The sequence below is a fragment of the Crotalus tigris genome, unplaced genomic scaffold (assembly GCF_016545835.1).
Source record: "Crotalus tigris isolate CLP2741 ecotype Arizona unplaced genomic scaffold, ASM1654583v1 scf7180000018306.2785112, whole genome shotgun sequence".
Classification (NCBI taxonomy): Eukaryota; Metazoa; Chordata; class Lepidosauria; order Squamata; family Viperidae; genus Crotalus; species Crotalus tigris.
In genome coordinates this window covers 561,372-579,374 of record NW_024096934.1, presented here as the reverse complement: position 1 = coordinate 579,374, position 18,003 = coordinate 561,372, and the positions used below count along the sequence as shown (strand labels likewise).

The 18,003-nt window shown below is 45.7% G+C and overlaps 2 protein-coding genes across 3 annotated transcripts in view; one reads left to right on the top strand and one right to left on the bottom strand.

Moving 5' to 3' along the window:
• Window positions 1-4,577: 4,577 nt before the first annotated feature.
• Window positions 4,578-7,977, bottom strand: PTRH2 (peptidyl-tRNA hydrolase 2). 2 transcript variants are annotated; one of them, XM_039350003.1, is made up of 2 exons: window positions 7,914-7,977; window positions 4,578-5,461 (listed from the first exon to the last, which is right to left on the bottom strand). In XM_039350003.1, exon 2 carries the CDS (start codon window positions 5,454-5,456, stop codon window positions 4,938-4,940), a length of 519 nt encoding a protein of 172 aa, XP_039205937.1. In that variant the 5' UTR covers window positions 5,457-5,461; window positions 7,914-7,977; the 3' UTR covers window positions 4,578-4,937. The 2 variants fall into 2 exon arrangements, with proteins under 2 accessions (XP_039205937.1, XP_039205938.1); XM_039350004.1 differs by lacking the exon at window positions 7,914-7,977 and adding an exon at window positions 7,578-7,750 and having other exon boundaries at window positions 4,578-5,463.
• Window positions 7,978-8,091: 114 nt separating this feature from the next.
• VMP1 (vacuole membrane protein 1) overlaps window positions 8,092-18,003 on the top strand; it is a 156,160-nt gene continuing 146,248 nt past the window's right edge. Inside the window, exon 1 of the mRNA XM_039350001.1 lies at window positions 8,092-8,230. The gene's annotated coding sequence lies outside the window, so the exon portion shown is untranslated. The remainder of the gene's footprint in view (window positions 8,231-18,003) is intronic.

Here is an 18,003-nt window from a genome sequence, read left to right as displayed (position 1 = left end):
ATGGGAGCATAACCATTTGCTCAGGAATTCTGGGAGTTGAAGTCCACAAGTCATAAAAGGGCCAGAGTTCCCCACCCGTGTTAGATGATGTAGTTACTTCCAAATGGGGATGTCTGTTGGGGAGGATAAGCTATTTGCCAAGTTGTCTCTTTTGTTTTTAAGGCAGAAAAATAGGTGCACACCTAGAGAACAGGTAGTCCTCGACATGTATGATTATAATGGAGCCTGCCCATCAGTTGCAAATTGGGAGAGTCTTAAATCTGGTCTTGCCTACAAGACCCACCCGATTGTGCAACCTTTTTCACAGAGGTCATTAAGCAAGTAGTATGGTTGTTAAGCGACTCAATGGTTCGCTATAGGCTGTCTTTACCAAAAGCCAAGTAAAGCCCGGGTTTTGGCCAAAACTGTTGCTCAATAGTAGTAACTGTGAGAGGGATCTCGGAGTCCTAGTGGACAATCACTTAAATATGAGTCAGCCGTGTGCTGCAGCTATCAAAAAAGCCAACTCAATGCTGGGCTGCATTAACAGAGGGATAGAATCAAGATCACATGAAGTGTTAATACCACTTTACAATGCCTTGGTAAGGCCACACTTGCAATACGGCATCCAGTTTTGGTCACCACGATGTAAAAAAGATGCTGAGACTCTAGAAAGAATACAGAGAAGAGCAACAAAAATGATTAGGGGACTGGAGGCTAGAATATATAAGGAACAGTTGCTGGAATTGCATATGTCTAGTTTAACGAAGAGAAGGACGAGGGGGGACATGATAGCAGTCTTCCAATATCTCAGGGGCTGCCCCAAAGAAGAGGGAGTCAAGCTATTCTCCAAAGCACCTGAAGGCAGGACAAGAAGCAACGAATGGAAACTAATCAACGAGAGAAGCAACCTTAGAACTAAGGAGAAATTTCCTGACAGTGAATAATTAACCAGTGGAATAACCTGCCTCCAGAAGCAGTGAATGCTCCAACACTGGAAGTTTTTAAGAAGAGACTGGACAGCCATTTGTCCGAAATGGTGTAGGGTTTCCTGCCTGAGCAGGGGGTTGGACCAAATGACCTCCAAGGTCCCTTCCAACTTTATTATTATTATTATTGTTGTTGTTATAAAATGTGGGTCATGTGATTGCGGGTCACTGCAATGGGTCATAAATGCAGGCTGGCTGCCAACATGGATCATATAACTGCGAGTTGGATCATAGGTGCTGGCCATCAGAACCGGGGGGGGGGGAAGTACCCCCAGGAGAGTCCATAGTGTACTCCAGCAACATCACTGAATCACTAAGACAGGGGTCTTCAAACTTGGCCCTTTTATGACTTGTGGACTTCAACTCCCAGAATTCCTCATCCAGGCACACGTGCCTGGATCAGGAATTCTGGGAGTTGAAGTCCACAAGTCATAAAAGGGCCAAGTTTGAAGATCCCTGCTATTAGGGCAACATATCAACAGAGAACTCTTTGTTCCATTGCTAGAACAGGGATTAAAAAGCTTCCTTTGCTGAACTGCACTTACAGGTTGTCCTTGACTTAACAACCTGTAAATGCAGTTCAGCAAAGGAAGCTTTTTAATCCCTGTTCTAGCAATGGAACAAAGAGTTCTCTGTTGATATGTTGCCCTAATAGCAGGGGTCTTCAAACTTGGCCCTTTTATGACTTGTGGACTTCAACTCCCAGAATTCCTGAGCCAGGCACGTGTGCCTGGATGAGGAATTCTGGGAGTTGAAGTCCACAAGTCATAAAAGGGCCAAGTTTGAAGACCCGTCTTAGTGATTCAGTGATGTTGCTGGAGTACACAGGAACTTGGTTTTAGTTCTTGAGGAGGAGTTAAGAGGAATACTGTTATTCCCAGAATGAGAAAAAGAAATTGCGCCACTGAATTCTAGTGGCACAATTCAGAGAACTGTGAAATGAGCATCAAAGGCTGACATGTACAGCATTTGCTCCTCTGCCAAGCCACTTTAGGACTTAACCCATAAAAATTATCTTGCTCCTCAGCACAATGTATGAATCAGCAAGCAGGTTTATCTACGTCCAGTACCAGGGCTGAACTAAATCTTAGTTACCTGACTGAGGAATTCTGGGAGTTGAAGTCCACAAGTCATAAAAGGGCCACGTTTGAAGACCCCCGCCTCAATCGTGTCCTTGCTGCAAGAGTCGGCTGATTTCGGGAAGAAATTTAGTCAGATTTCACAAGGCTGATTTTGAAAGAAGCCTGGCCTTGTGTTAGTTTCATTGGAACGCCAGGCAGGACTAGAGGAAGCAAATAGAAGCCTCTTTGTCAAAATTTATAACCTGTCTCCTACTGGAGGAAAGAGCCAGTGTGAGACTAGACGGAAGGAGCCCTAATCTACAGATGAAAGCAGGCACATTAGCAGAAAGAAGAAAAGCCACGTATCTTGTCTAAATGATTTCTTCTGGAAGGCAGATATAAAGAACGTACCAAGAAAATGCAAAGACTTTCAAGGGAAGAGAATATCAGTAGCTCAGCGTTGAGCTCTGGGGTCCTCCGTGCTCTCTGAGCTTGGTTGTCTGCTTGCAAGATGTTTCATTATCCAACTAGGTAACATCATCAGGGTGAGTGAGTGTGGGATTTGCTCCCTAGTCATCAGCCATCAACAGACACACAGAGATAAACCACATTTACACACCCTTTAAAAAAGCTAAGAAGGAAAAGAGCAGAACCCAACTTCTCCAGCAACCAATCCCCAGATAAGCAGGGATTAATACTAGAGAAAACAACCAAGCAGAAAACAGTACCCGAATGAAGGAACCACCAAGGAGGAAATCACACACACCCTCCAAGCTATTCTATAAACAGGCAGCAAACTCCGCACTCTGTTGGACAGTTTATGCTACCTAGCTGGGTACTGAAACATTTGCAAGCCAACAACCAAGCTCATAGACCACCAAGGACTCCACAATACAGACCTGTTGGGCTGCTGTCCTGACGATCTTAAAATCAAGAGTAAAAATAGCGCCTCCTGTAACGTTTAGCACAAGGCTTTTCAACCAGTGGTATGGGTACCATCTGTGGTACATTGGCACCTGGCAGGTGGTATGCAACCATCCTAGAAAAGTGGTAGCGGGGGAGGGGAATGAGCTGAACCGGTGGCAGCACTGCACAAGCCTGAGTGAGAGATGGCTGGAGCTGCAGGGCTGTCAGGGCTCAGCAAAAGTGCTAGGATCAGCGCTTCTTCGGGACTGTCAGGGTTCAGTGGAAGCGCCAGGATCAAGCTGGAAAGCTGATCCTGGTGCTTCTGCTGAGCCCAGAAGAAGCGCCAATCAGCTGGAACGTTGCAGCATCTCCAGGGTCTGGTGATGTACATTCAGATGCTTGGCAACCGATTCATATTTATGACGGTCAGTGTCCCAGGGGGAGTGACCAAAACCTGCTGCAACCACCTAGCAGACGGGGGGAATAAAAACCAAACACCCCCCCCACTCCACCCCTGCTGCCAATTCTCAAAAGAAATAATGAAAACCTCGGACAAGAGGAAGAGCACGGCCGGGCGGGCAGGCAGGTGTCTTGCTCGGCTGTGGCTTGGGGGGCACTTTTTTCAGTGCCATTGTAACTTTGAACAGTCACTAAGCAAGCTGTTGTAAGTCGAGGACTACCTGTACTTTTATCACTTTTTTCCTTTTTTTATGGGTCATCAAGTTTTTGACACCTTGCTAGGCGACTGGTGGTACTCGGATATTGCCATATCCTAAAAGTGGTACAATGGGTGAAAAGGTTTAGCAGATGTGGCCCCAGGTACCCTTTCCTGGGACTCATCACGAGTTAAATTGATTTGGTCAAAGAGTGGCAATTTGCACACCCAAGGAATGTGGCTGTGAGCACTTATGACACACAACCTGCATTTGCACGGTGCCCTTAACCAGGTCAGTCACAAACTTGCTCAATTTTTCGAGGCGTGGAACATCATCCCTTTCAAATTGATCGCTTAGTATGTTCCGTAAACACAGCCCATACGGTTAGTTCATGATTTAATGTATGATCCAACCCAGAAAATAAGATTTAATAACCAGGTTGTGTTAAACCATTCAGTGACTGTTCAAAGTTACAGTGACACTGAAAAAAGTGACTGATGGCCGTTTTTCACACTGACCATCTTTGCAGCATCGCCATGGTCACGTGATCAAAATTCAGACGCTTGGCAACTGCCTCATATTTATGACAGTTGCAGTGTCCCCGGGGGTCACGTGATCCCCTTTTGTGACCTTCAGACAAGCCAAGTCAATGGGGGGGGAGGGGAGAAGCCAGATTCACTTAACAACCGGGATACTAACTTAACTGCAGTGATTCATTTAACAACTGTGGCTAGGAAGGTCCTAAAGTGGGGCAAAACTCATTTAACTGTCTCGCTTAGCAACAAAAATTTTAGCCTCGAGTGTGGTCAGAAGTTGAGGACTACCTGTAGAATCACAATTGATTGCATTTAAATCAACGGCTTTGTTGGATGCTGCTGCTGCTGCTGCTCCATTTCAGACCGTCTTTAAAAGTTTGCCTAGAAGACACCTAAAAGTTAATATTAAAAGGATGCCAAAGTGCCCTTCCTGCCCGTGTAATTAATTTATTTGGAAACTTCTGCAGTGATGCCTTCCATATCTTACTGATCATTTTCTCCTCCAGATTTCAAAAGGCTCGATTCGAGAAATCCAAAGTCAGAGAAGAGCGTAAACTGCTTCTGCAGCTGTGCAAACATAACGTTGTTTAACCGGTTACAGAAAAGTGGAGCCTGCAAAGGTATGTGGGGCATCAGTGTGTGTGTGTGTGTGTGTGTGTGTGTGTGTGTGTGAGTGAAAGAAAAATAATCTGGGATTTGCATTTGATAACTATTGTTTTGGGGAAGGGACTGGGATGAAGATGGTGTGTTCTCTTTGTGTTTTATATTCAATCACCCAAGTTCACCGGCTTTACACAGTGAACTTCACATTCAGTAGAGTTTCAGATGACCGGAAACTTTATCCACAATCTCAGCTGGTCCAGGTCCAATGCCCAAGACAGTCCGAGAGCCTGGAGCGATTTGTGTACGGCCGGCATCTTGGATTAAGCTCACGGTCAAGCCGAGCGTTTTGGCCTCGTTTAAGAGCTGAATGAGAGTCTCCTCGTCGGGCGCTCTGAGGACCATCTTCGGTTGTCCACAATATTCCCACTGCTTCAAAAGTTCTGGATTTCGGTTGTGGACTTGCTTATAGGCGGAAACGGCGGCGTGAGCACACTGGGCGGCCACTTTGCCCTTGCCCATCTTCAGGTCACTCCTGACTACGATCACCATCTTGAATTCTCCGTACTCGCCCATGATACTGGCTTCGTTGCCCAGCTCGTTGGCCATCATAGTCAATCTGGATTTGGCTGGCCGAAAGAGCCGAGCTCGTATGCTCCAGCCCAAGCATACTCCACAGGTGACACCAGCAATTAGGCCAAAAACCCCAGGCCTAGCCAGGTAATCCATAATGCACCTGGAGAAGAAGGAGAAAAGCAATGGTCGGGACATTTTAGGAAAACCTTTGAGTTCTGGCCTTCATGATCACAAACCTGTGATCAGCAGTCCTTGACTTACAACAGTTCATTTAGTAAGTGTTCGAAGTTACAACAGCACTGTTAAAAACTTGACTTATGACCGTTTTTCACACTGACAACTGTTGCAGCATCCCCCTGGTCAGGTGACCAAAATTCAGACACTTGGCAACTGGCTTGTATTTATGACAGCTGAAGTGTCCTAAGGTCTTTCTGAGACGTCAGTGGGGAGATCAGATTCAATTAACAACCGTGTTACTAACTTGACAACTGTTACTAACTTAACAACTTCATTTAACAACTGGCAAGAAAGAGAGTACAATGGGGCACAATTCACTTAACTGTCTTCGCTTAGTAACATCAATTTTGGGCTCAACGGTTCTCGTAATTTGAGGACTACCTATTCATGCATTTAACTTTAAGAATACTAACAGAACATGCAATGTTGATATACTGGTTTGGCAGAACTCTCTTGGAAATGCAGATGGCAACCGACTGGAATTCAGCCTTAAACTGATGTCCACAGAAGACAGTCCCAAAATATTTACAAATAGTCTTACTTCCTTGAAAGTCTTTGGTTAAAATGTTACGTTTTATTCATGCTAGTAAAGATTTGAAAAGTACTTAATTCTGAGGGGCCTTTGATGTTTTCATTTCAACCCTGAACTCAAAATATATCTCTATCAGTATTCTAAATAACTTGCAATTATGCATAAAGTCCTCCACTAACCGCTGTTTCTTTAGTGACCAAAAGCACTGAAAAGGGGATTCATAATTGGTCCTCGCACTTACGACCACTGCAGCACCCCCATGGTCATGCAATCAAAATTTGGGCATTTGGCAACTAACACGTATTTATAATAAGTGCAGTGTCCCAGGGTCATGTGACTGCCATTTCTGACCTTCCTGGGCAGCTTCTGATAAGCAAAATCAATGTGGGAAGCCGGATCAGCTTGATGCCTGCATGATTCACTTAACAGCCATGGCAAAAAAGACAGAAAACTGGGCACGATTCAGTTAAAAACTGCCTTACTTAGGAACAGAAATTCTGGCCCCAATTGTGGTCCTATGTCAAGGACTACCTGTTGCCGTGTCCCAGGATCGTGTGATCCCATTTTGTGACCTTCTGACAAGCAAAGTCAAGGGGGGGGGGGGAAAGCAAGATTCACTCAACAACCGTGTTACTAATTTAAGAACTGAAGTGATTCCCTTAATAAATGCAGCGAGAAAAGTCATAAAATGGGGCAAAACTCACTCAACTAATGTCTCACTTAGCAACATAAACTTTGGGCTTGGTTGTGGTCATAAGTCAAGGACTACCTGTATGTTGGGAGAAACATACTACCTGTATTTTTATTTGCTCCGGTCTTATACTTAAGCGCAGACAGAGATCTTTTTCCCTTTCCAGATGGCATCCTGGTAGGGAGGCAGGGACCAGCCCCAAGTCACCTCCGAGCCTTGGCAGTTGAGGGGGAAGCGGGGCCTAGGCCTCACCACCCCCATCGCTGCTCCCCACTGAATCCCATCCCAATTTCCCTTGTGAGTGCTCCATCGCTGGAGGCTTTTAAGAAAAGTCTGGATAGCCCAGGGGTCTTCAAACTTGGCCCTTTTTTATGACTTGTGGACTTCAACTCCCAGAATCCCTCAGCTAGGCATACCTGGCTGAGGAATTCTGGGGGTTGAAGTCCCTAAGTCATAAAAGGGCCAAGTTTGAAGACCCCTGGGATAGCCCTTTGATTTAAATGGTACAGGGCAGTATTTCTCAACCGTGGCCATTTGAAAGTGGACTTCAATTTCCAGAATTCCCTAGCCAGCAAAGGTCCATCACTGGAAGTGGCTGGCTGGGGGATTCTGGGAGTTGACGTCCACCCACCTTCAAATGGCCAAAGTTGATACATTGGTATAGGATCTCCTCCTTGAGTAGGAGGCTGGACTAGAAGACCTCCAAGGCCCCTTTCCAACTCGTTATTATGCAGAGAAGCCCCTTCCAAAGGCGGCAGGCCGTTCCATTCCTCTGTACCGCCCCCCCCACCTCTTTTTTTTTTTTTCGGCCCACCTTCTTTCCCTCCGACTCCTGGCTGTCTCTCAGCCTACGCCGACGTCACACTTCCAGACGTCACAAAAACACCTCAGCCAATCACGGCGCGGCGCGTGCCGAAGTGGACTGCCAACTCCCGCGATGGGCGGGACGGCGAGAGACAGCTCGACCAATCGCCTTTCTGCTTTCCCTTAGAGCGGCGCCTCGCTCGTGGCCGGACCCCCCCCCCGGACTCCCCGCCGCCATTTCCCTCCCCCACCCCCATCCTCAGTGGGCCGGCCGTGCTGGGGCGGCCCTCATTAGGATGAAGGGGCGAAATCCGGGGTGGGGAGTCCTGGGGGTTTAGGACATCTTACTTTTTTTTTCTTCTTCTCCCCGCTTCAACGTTTCAACTCGCCAGGTGGCAGAAAAACCGGAAAGGGGGCCAGGCTTCCGGCTAACGAGGCCCGGAAGTGACGCCCCATCGCCTCTTGCTGGATGGGCGGGGCTAAGGCGCCAACCCTTCCCTCACTTCCGGGTTGGCCCTAGTCCAGGAGGCCGAGCCGGAGGAGGAGCCGCTCGCAGCCGTAGCGGCGGCCGCGCTAGCAGCCCGAGCAGCAGCAGCAGGAGCGGCGGCACAGCGGTCGGACGCAGCTGAGGAACCCCGCGCGTATGTCCGTCCCTGAGCTGACGTAAGTAGCGGCGAGGCCTGGAGGGAGTCGGGGCCTGCCTACGGGTCCCCGGCAGGGCCACAGAAGGGTGAACGACCCCCGAGGACAGAAGAAGCCCTCCGCGGAAGGGTCCCCGCTTTCCTCCGTTCTCTTTCCCCCGCAGGCTCCATATCCCTGGGGCGGTGTGGGCTGTGGAGTGAGGGTCCTCTCCCCTATCTGCCTGCCTGCCTGCCTGCTTTCCTGGGAGCAGCTGAAGCCCCTCCACGTGGCCCTCCGAGGAGCCGGCCAGGCTGCTCCCGGATCCTATCGGCTGTCTCTGTCTGCCCAGACCCCCGGCCCGAATCGGTCTCTCCCGATGGGTAGCCTCGCGCCCCTCCCGATTGCAGGCACCCACCAGATTTCAGGTTCAGAAGAGGAGCTGGAAAGGGACCTTGGAGGTCATCTAGCCCAACCCGGGACCCGATTCCATTTCAGACAAGCAGGAGAATTATACCATTTCAGACAAGTGGCTGTCCAGGCTCTCTTTAAAAACCTCCAGTGATGGAGCAGCCACAACTTCTGGGGGCAGGTTGTTCCTTGTTTCGTTTCAAACCTAGTGTATTTGGCTCTTGAGACAAAAAAAAAAAATCAATGTGTCCCTCTGAAATGAAAATGCCCTTTAAGAGTGTATTGAGCCCAAAGATTGACAGGGCAAGTGGGACAGCAGGGAAATGCTGGAGGGGGTTGTGGGGGGGTGTCTGTGTCCCGATGACACTGAGTATACCATGGACAAGGAGAGAAGCAACCTGGAATTAAGGAGAAACTTCCTAACAGTGAGGACCATTAACCAGTGGAACAGCTTCCCTCCAGAAATTGTGGGTGCTCCATCACTGGAGGTCTTTAAGGAGAGACTGGACAGCCACATGTCTGAAATAGTATAGGGTCTCCTGCTTGAGCAGAGGGTTGGACTAGAAGACCTCCAAGGCCCCTTCCAGCTCTATTCTAATTGACTGAGAACCTGATTAGGGCAGAACTAGGAATGGGCTCCTCTCGGTTGGTGTAAAAGAAGCAGGTACAGTTGGGAGGAAGGCTGTAAAGGACCATCTCCACACTGGTAGGGATAATTATAGGAAAGAAATCCTTGCATTCTCCACCATTCAGTCAGAACTGGAGAAGCTTGGATGAGAAGCGAAAAGTCTTCAAGGAAAAACCAAGAAAGTCCAGTTGCCTTTTAAAAAAGCACCTTTGGGACAACCGTGACTTGGATGACAGAGAGTCTTGATAGATGTATTGGGGGGGGGAAGCAGTGGGTTTGGATTTTTAAATGGTGGGGTGCCTTTTTTTGAAAAATTTAGCATGCATCTCTCTTGAGGTCCTGCTAGCTCAAAACTAATGGTTAGTTCTGTGACTGAGTTTTTGCAAGAACCAAGGAGTAGAGATGTGTGTATTGTGACCTTGTATTTAATTCTTCACCTCTGTGCTTGCTTCGGTCCGAATTGAAGCTCCTTCTGGCTTTTTCCAATAAAGAATATATTACATTTTAATTTTGTTTCCCTAGTTCAGTGTTGGCAATCCCTAGGAAATGAGTTAAAACAGGTTTCAGAGGAAGATGAGCAGCTGTCTTCTATCTCTCCCTAACAATTGAAGGGTTAGTTCAGATAGAGTGTTTCTTCTCTTTAGGATCTTCACACCAGATAATTTTCTTCACTTTACTCCCCCTAGTGTCTCTATTTAGCACTGATGAAGCCAAATTGATATTTTGCAACCTGCTTTCTAAGAAAAATATTTTCCTAAAAATAGGCGAGATTGCAGGTTTGGGATCACTTTGTATCCAAAGTATGTTAGATATGTGAAGGCTAAAACTAGACTTTCAGACATTGCCTAGTCATTTGTGATAGGCAAGATATGACAATGCACTTCGCAGTGGGTTTAGGGTTTCCTGCCTGAGGGGGGGTTGGACTAGATGACCTTTAAAGGTCCCTTCCAACTTTATTATTATTCTTATTGGTGACCTTTTACTCCTGTGTGTATTAACAGTTTTAGAATTCTGAAGGATCATAATTGTAAAACTCGCTTGCGGAATTTTGGGAGATGGGTCAAGAGAACTAAGAAGTGTACTCTGAAAACTTGAGATAGTATTCTTATTTTTGGATCACAGTAAATCCTTACTAATGGTTCTGCTTTGTAGTTTGAAGTATATCGCAACTGCTGGAAATTTATGGAGTTTTTGAAAGCTGAATTGCTCTCGGGTGTTCAAAGTCTCACTCCAGCTTGTCAAAAATTCTGTGTGCATATGTATTTTCATGTCAGACAAAGTTCACCTGTTTCTTCCTTCTGAACTTATTTGTTATTTATTGAAGTTTTTCATTTTTTTTTAAATTTCTACTTAATTTCTACAAAATCTAAATTTCGATTGCTGCTGAATTGTGCGATAGGTAACTAAGATTTAGTTCAGCCCTCGTACTGGACGTAGGTAAACCTGCTTGCTGAGTCATACATTGTGCTAAGGAACAAGATAATTTTTATGGGTTAAGACCTAAAGTGGCTTAGCAGAGGAGCAAATGCTGTACATGTTAGCCTTTGATGCTCATCTCACAGTTCTCTGAATTGTGCCACTAGAATTCAGTGGTGCAATTTTTTTCCCCTCATTCTGGGAATAACAGTATTCCCCTTAACTCCTCCTCAAGAACTAAAAGTAAGGTTCCTGTGTACTCCAGCAACATCACTGAATCACTAAGTCAGGGGTCTTCAAACTTGGCCCTTTTATGACTTGTGGACTTCAACTCCCAGAATTCCTCAGCCAGGCTGGCTGAGGAATTCTGGGAGTTGAAGTCCACAAGTCATAAAAGGGCCAAGTTTGAAGACCCCTGCACTTACAGATAATCCACAACTGAGTCCCAAATTTTGGTTGCTAAGCAAGATGGTTATTACATAAGTAAATTTTGTGACTTTTATGACCACAGATGTTAAGTGAATCATTGCAGAGGTTAAGTTAGTAACCCAGCTGTTAAGTGAATCTGGCTTCCCCATGGACTTTGCTTGTTAGAAGGTCGCAAAACGTGATCACGTGACCCCAGGACCCTGCAACTCTCATAAATATGAACCACTTGCCAATCATCTGAATTTTGACCACGTGATTATGGGGATGCTGCAACGGTCGTAAATGTAAAAAACGGTCCTAAGTCATTTTTTTTTCAGTGCTGGTCACTAAACTAACTGTTGTAAGTCAAGGACTACCTGAAAAAAAAAAATCTGCCCCAACTACAGAGAAGTTATGCCCCAGAAATAATGTGAACCCGGATGGAAACTGATCAAGGAGAGAAGCAACCTAGAACTAAGGAGAAACTTCCTGACTGTTAGGACAATTAGCCATTGGAACAACCTGCCTCCAAAAGTGGTGAATGCTCCAACTCTGGAAGTTTTTAAGAAGAGACTGGACAGCCATTTGTCCGAAATGGTATAGGGTTACCTGCCTGAGCAGAGGGTTGGACTAGATGACCTCCAAGGTCCCTTCCAACTTTATGATTATTATGATTATTAGCTTGGTGTGACATATTAATCCTCTGGTAGTTATTTGTTAACCTTGTCCTAGAAAACCAGGCCACTGAATCGTTTCAGGCTTATGGCTAATGCATCTTTGGCACATTTTTTTTTTATCCTGCCCTTTTTTATTTTTATTTTTGCTGTTATGGGAACATTTAGCATTTAAAGTAGTTAAATGTATAATACTCTTAAAAGCAACAGTGGTAGTGATGATTTGCTTGGAAATTAGCTAATATCAGGAGTGAAAGACCAGGCACACATATGAAGCTTCAAATTAACTGATTTATTATGAAAAGGCTATGCAACGGAATCTTTTCAACCAGTGGTTAGCATAGATAACAGTCAATGGTAGTCAAGAGGGGGATGGACGTACTTCATTTGCGACTACATAGTGATTCTGTCTAGATCAGTAATAGGCAACCTGGGCTCTTTTATGACTCGTGGACTTCAACTCCCAGAATTCCTGAGCCGGCCATGCTGAGGAGAAAGGGAGAGGTTTCCATGCTGAGCCATGCTGGCTCAGGAATTCTGGGAGTTGAAGTCCACGAGTCATAAAAGAGCCAAGGTTGCCTCCCCCTGATCTAAACTGATTCTTCTTTTTTATTTATATAGATTTTATTAGTTTTTATTGGGTTAGGAATAAGGTGGGGTCGGGATTAGGGTTTGGATTTGGGTTGGGTTTGGGTTTTTTCCAAATAACATTTTCAATATTTAGCAAACAGCATAATGTCTCGGTTCATGTATTTAACAAATGATAATTGATATAGTTAATTATCATAAACAATATGTTAATTAATCACTCAATAGCCACCTTCTTGCTAGACTGATTCTTCTTTTCACCCCTCTCCCTGGCTCTGCCATTCCTCCTCCTGTACCCAAGACATTAAAATAGCCAAAATCGACTCCGATGGATAAGAAATATGTGAACTATTGTGGGGAATTTGAGAAATGGCATCTGAAATTCTAGAAGTCACCTTTCCCAAAATTCAATGTTGGTTGTTGTTCCCCAGTAATGCTGGCTTGTTCTGAAGGACTATTGAGGTTTTTTTCCCTGATATTATAAGAATACTGTTTTATTTATGGGATTTATTATATGGATGGCACGCATATTTAATTTATGATAAAAAAGTTGATCAGGTTTTTAAAACCCATATTTTGAGAAGTGCCTTGTTGCGTGTCTGGAAGAAGTATTACTATAGGTTAAATGATAAAATTCCAATTTGGGGGATTCCTGGACAGGTGATAGAGGGAGTATCTAGGGGAGTGAGTTTGGATAAGATTGGATTGGATAAGTTGAACCCATTGTTTGCTATGGTGAGATTTTGCTGAAAACTGGTTTGCTAAGTTCTGGTTTTGTGAAAGGCAGTCACATCCCCGTGGGACACTGCAGACAGCCGTAAATGCCGCTATTTTGCCAAGTGCCTGAAGTGTGAGAACGTGAAAATGTCAGATCCTGATCATAAGTCACCCTTTTTCAGATAGGTTGTAACTTCGAGCGGCTGTAATTCGTTCGTAAGTCAAGTACGACCTGGATTAAAATCATTTAAAGAGATTTAAGATTCAAAGGAAGAATTCATGTGCTACTTAATGCTGAATGATGTGAGGGGTCCTTGGTGCTCTCTGAGCTTGCTTGTTTTCTTGCAGACGTTTCATTACCCAACTAAATAACATCATGTGTTTCCCCAAAAATAAGACCCGGTGTTATATATATTTTTTTCCTCCAAAAGAGGCACTAGGTCAGTGATGGCGGACCTTTTAGAGACCGAGTGCCCAAACTGCAACCCAAAACCCACTTATGTATCATTGGATACTGGGTGGGTGTGGCTCATTGGGTGGGCATGGCCCATTGGGTGGGGTGTGGCTGCAGTGGTAACAGCAGACTGGGTGGGACAAAAAAGTTCAATCAATTAATTCCAACTTTGCAAGATCTTTTTTTTCCCCGCGAGAAGTTGAAATTGCTTGATTGATTGAACTTTTTTTTTTTTTGGCACACGGCAGCGGAGGCCTAAAGCGAAAAGGTTTTATAAAACCCAGCTGAAGGCCTAGGACTGGGGCGACGGTGCGCATGCCCACAGAGTTTGCCATACTAGGTCTTATTTTTTGAGGGTGTCTTACCTTAGGACCACTGTAGCCATACCCCAACACCTGTCACACTGCTGCTTGACTTCTTTAGCAGCCACTTGCGGCTGGACCCGATGTGGCGCATTGCACCATTGCCGCTGCTCACAGCAGGACGCCGCAGGGCACTTCAGACCGGTTTCCGCTGCTTGCGGCAAGAAGCTGCCGCCTCTTTGGGCCATTGCTGTCACTCATGGCGTCCTGCCGCGAGCAGCGGAAATGGCCCAAAGCACCGTGCAGCATCCTGCCATGAGGAGCAACAGCCCAAAGCGCTATGCAACCTCCTGCTGTGAGCGGCGGCACCGACATGACGAGCCACACGGCTTGACAAGCGTCGTGGTGTGGGAGGCCTGGTTGCGGCAGTCTTACCGCTAAGGTAAGTGGGTGCGAGGTGCATGGGGCAGCTTCACCCCCTCCCTCACCCTAGCTTAATTTTTAGATGGGTGCCTCGCCCCCAAACGAGGGCTTACTTTTGGGGGGGGACTTATATTGGACCCACCCCTGGAATCAAGCTAGTTTACTTTAAAGTTTACTTTCTGGGAGGGCTTACTTTTGGTGAAACATGGTAGTTTGGGTAACGAAATGTCTGCAAGAAAACAAGCTCAGAGAGCACCAAGGACCCCTCATTTCAACCCTGAGCTACAAAAATTCTCCTTCACTGGATGATGTGGAAGGACCGTGCTACCTTTATCACATGTCCTATACTAGGGGTAGGCAACCTTGGCCCTTTTATGACTTGTGGACTTCAACTCCCAGAATTCCTCAGCCAGCCTGGCTCAGCATGGAAACTCCCTTTCTCCTCAGCATGGCTGGCTCAGGAATTCTGGGAATTGAAGTCCACGAGTCATAAAAGAGCCAAGGTTGCCTACCCCTGTCCTATATTAACTGCTTACAAAATACAGGTAGTCCTCGACTTACAAGAGTTCACTTAGTGACCATTCAAAGTTACAACGAAAAAAGTGACTTACTGTATGACTATTTTTCACATTTACAACCATTGCAGCATCCCCGTAGTCACGTGATCAAAATTCAGATGCCTGGCAACCAACTTATACTTATGACGGTTGCAGTGTCCCGTGATCCCCTTTGGCAACCTTCTGAGAAGCAAAGTCAATGGGGAAGCCAGATTCAATTAACGACCGTGTTACTAACTTAACAACTGCAGTGATTCACTTAACAGCCGTAGCAAAAAAAGGTCGTGAAATGGGGCAAAATTCACTTAACTAATGTCTAAGCGACAGAAATGTTGAGCTCCATCGTGGTTGTACATCAAGGACTACCTGTACCCCAAAAGTAAGAAATTATAGAGATATTCTGTCTATTAAACCAGTCAGTCCAAAGGTATGGTGGGTGTTTTTTCTTTTCCTTTCCTGATCTGAGGTATCACATTAAGTTCTCTGTTGTTTTATGGATCGGTGGACGGGAGTGTAAGAGTTGGTGTAAGTCAGGCTGTGATCTCTGACTTGTGAGGAACTGAATCCGGAAGCTAGGTTTAGCTCCTGTCGCGAAGAGAGAGAAAATAAATAGCCTCCCAGGTTTAAAACAGCATTTCTGCACCCTGCAAATCGGTAATTCTCTCGCATTTCTTTCTGAGAAGTGGCAGATAACGGGGTGGAGATAAATGCAAGCAGCCCTCGACTTATAATCATCCGTTTATTGACCGTCCAGGGTTGTAGTGGCACTGACAAAAGTGACTTAGGACTGTTTTTTGCACAAGTGTGGTTGCGTGATCAAAATTCAGATGCTTGCTCACTGGCACATGTCGAAGATGTTCCACGAAGGTCGTATGATCCCCTTTTGCGACTCTCTGGCACGCAAAGACAACGGGCAAACCCGGTTCACGTAACAACCGTTTTGCTAACTTGGCAACTACAGTGATTCAGCTGTGTCCAGGAACGTTCTAAAATGGGGCAAAACTCACTTAAGGACCACCTTAATAGACATTTTGGGGCTCAGTTGTGGTCGTAAAATGCTGCCTGTAGCTGAAGCCACTCCTTTTCAGCTTCACTCACTGAACTGCAAACTTCAGTTTTAGGTCAGATCATCCCGCCCATAGATTGTTACTGGTCCGGGCCAAAAGAATCGGTCCCATAGCACAACAAACCAAGGCTCTCCACCAATCACTAGTGCCACCTCCAGATCAAAGAGGACAGCTTCTTCTGACATTAGCAGAGAGAGCCATGAACGGGGAAAGGGCAGAAGCAAAGTAAAAAAGGTAAATTAGGTAGGTAGGTAGATCTGGTAGGTGGGTAGATCTGGTAGGTAGATCTGGTAGGAAGGCAGAAAGAGATAGATAAGTAAATATCTGGTAGGTAAGAAGAGAGAGAGAGAGGCAGGCTAGGTAGGTAGATCTGGTAGGTAGGCAGAAAGATACCTGATCGATAGGTAGATATCTGGTAGGTAAGGAGATAGATGGATGGACAGGCAGGCAGGCGGTGCGATAGCACACTGGTTAAAGATGCTGAGCTGGTCAACAGGGAAGCTGACAGCCTAGTTGGAGACCTGAGCGCCGTGCGATGGGGTGAGCTCCCGTTCCTTGCCCCAGCTCCTACTGCCTAGCAGTTCGAAAGCAGGCACATGTGAGTAGAGAAATAGGTACCACTTTGGTGGGAAGGTAACAGCATTCCAGGCACTTGTTGCATATAGTCATGCCAAATGACCACAGAAGCCTCTTCAGACAACAGTGGCTCCCTCGGTTAAGAAACGGAGATGAGCACCGTCCCTTAGAGTCTGATGCAAATCTAGGGAACGGTAAAACCTTTAGGTAGGTAGGTACGATATGTAGTAGGTAGATAGATAGATAGATAGATAGATAGATAGATAGATAGATAGATAGATAGATAGATAATCAGATCATTCTTGAGTCCTTTGCTGTATATGAATGGCAAAAGTTCTGGGACCGTTGAACTTGGAAACCAGGACCACCTGTTGCTCCAGGAGTCACCTAAGGACACACAACTTCCCTTTCTCAGAGCTTGGAGGGGTGATCAGGGTTTTCATTGCACAAGGACAAATGAATCCCCCTTCTTTGCCTCAGCCCAGAACCGGCACTTGAGTTTGAATGTATGACTTTAAAGCAGCCCGCCTCTTTTTGGTTCTCTGCATTTTCTTTACTCATCAAGGCAATTTTGGGTGGCATGCAACAAAATCAACAATTACAGGTAGACTCATGCTGATCATGGAGCCTGCCCATCCCAGTCATAAGTTGATTTAATAACCTTTTTCGTAGAAGTTTGTAAAGAGGTCATAATGATGTTTTATTATAGGGCAATTTTGCTGAAAACCGGAAGAAGATACTGGTTTTTGGTAAAATCGTCATAAAACAGAATCACATGGCTGTGGGTCACTCCAAACAGCCGTAAATGCCACTTGGTTGCCAAGCATCCCAGATTTGACCATGTGCCGGAACTTTAAATCGGGTTGTAAGTAACCCCCAGGTAGATCTATTATAACTTTGACTGGTCGCCAACAGACCAGTCATAAGTTGAGGACTACTCATAGAATGATCTATAACAGGGGTCTTCAAACTTGGCCCTTTTATGACTTGTGGACCAACTCCCAGAATTCCTCAGCCAGGCACACGTGCCTGGCTGAGGAATTCTGGGAGTTGAAGTCCACAAGTCATACAAGGGCCAAGTTTGAAGACCCCTGATCTAAAAGAACAAATTAAAAAACAATAAAACACAGATTGTGAAAGGGAATGTATCAGGATGACGGGGGCCGGGGGATTTGTTGGGAAAAAAAAAAACACATTTTGAGGATTTCCAAAAAGTCACCGGATTTACAGGTAGTCCTTGATTTACAGCCACAATTGTGACCGGGATTTCCATTGCTAAGCAAGGCGATTGTTAAGTGAACAGTGCCCAATTTTCCCGCCATTTTGCCACAGTTATTAAGTGAGTCGCTACAGCTACTAACTAAGCCATTCACACGGTCGTTAAGCAAATCCAACTTCCCTCCATTGACTTTGCTTGTCGGAAGCTGACCGTAAAGTTCCAAACGGTGATCACGTGACTCTGGTACCTATGCTGCATCCGTCATAAATATTTGTCGGTTGCCAAGGGCCCAAATTTTGATCACATGATCGTGGGGACGCAGGTAAGGATTGCGAAGGCATAAGTCATATCACTTATTTTTCATTGCCGTTGTAACTT

Bases quoted from the DNA above. Each gene is read 5' to 3' on its own strand.
- PTRH2 (XM_039350003.1), bottom strand. From the start codon at position 5,456: ATGGATTACCTGGCTAGGCCTGGGGTTTTTGGCCTAATTGCTGGTGTC.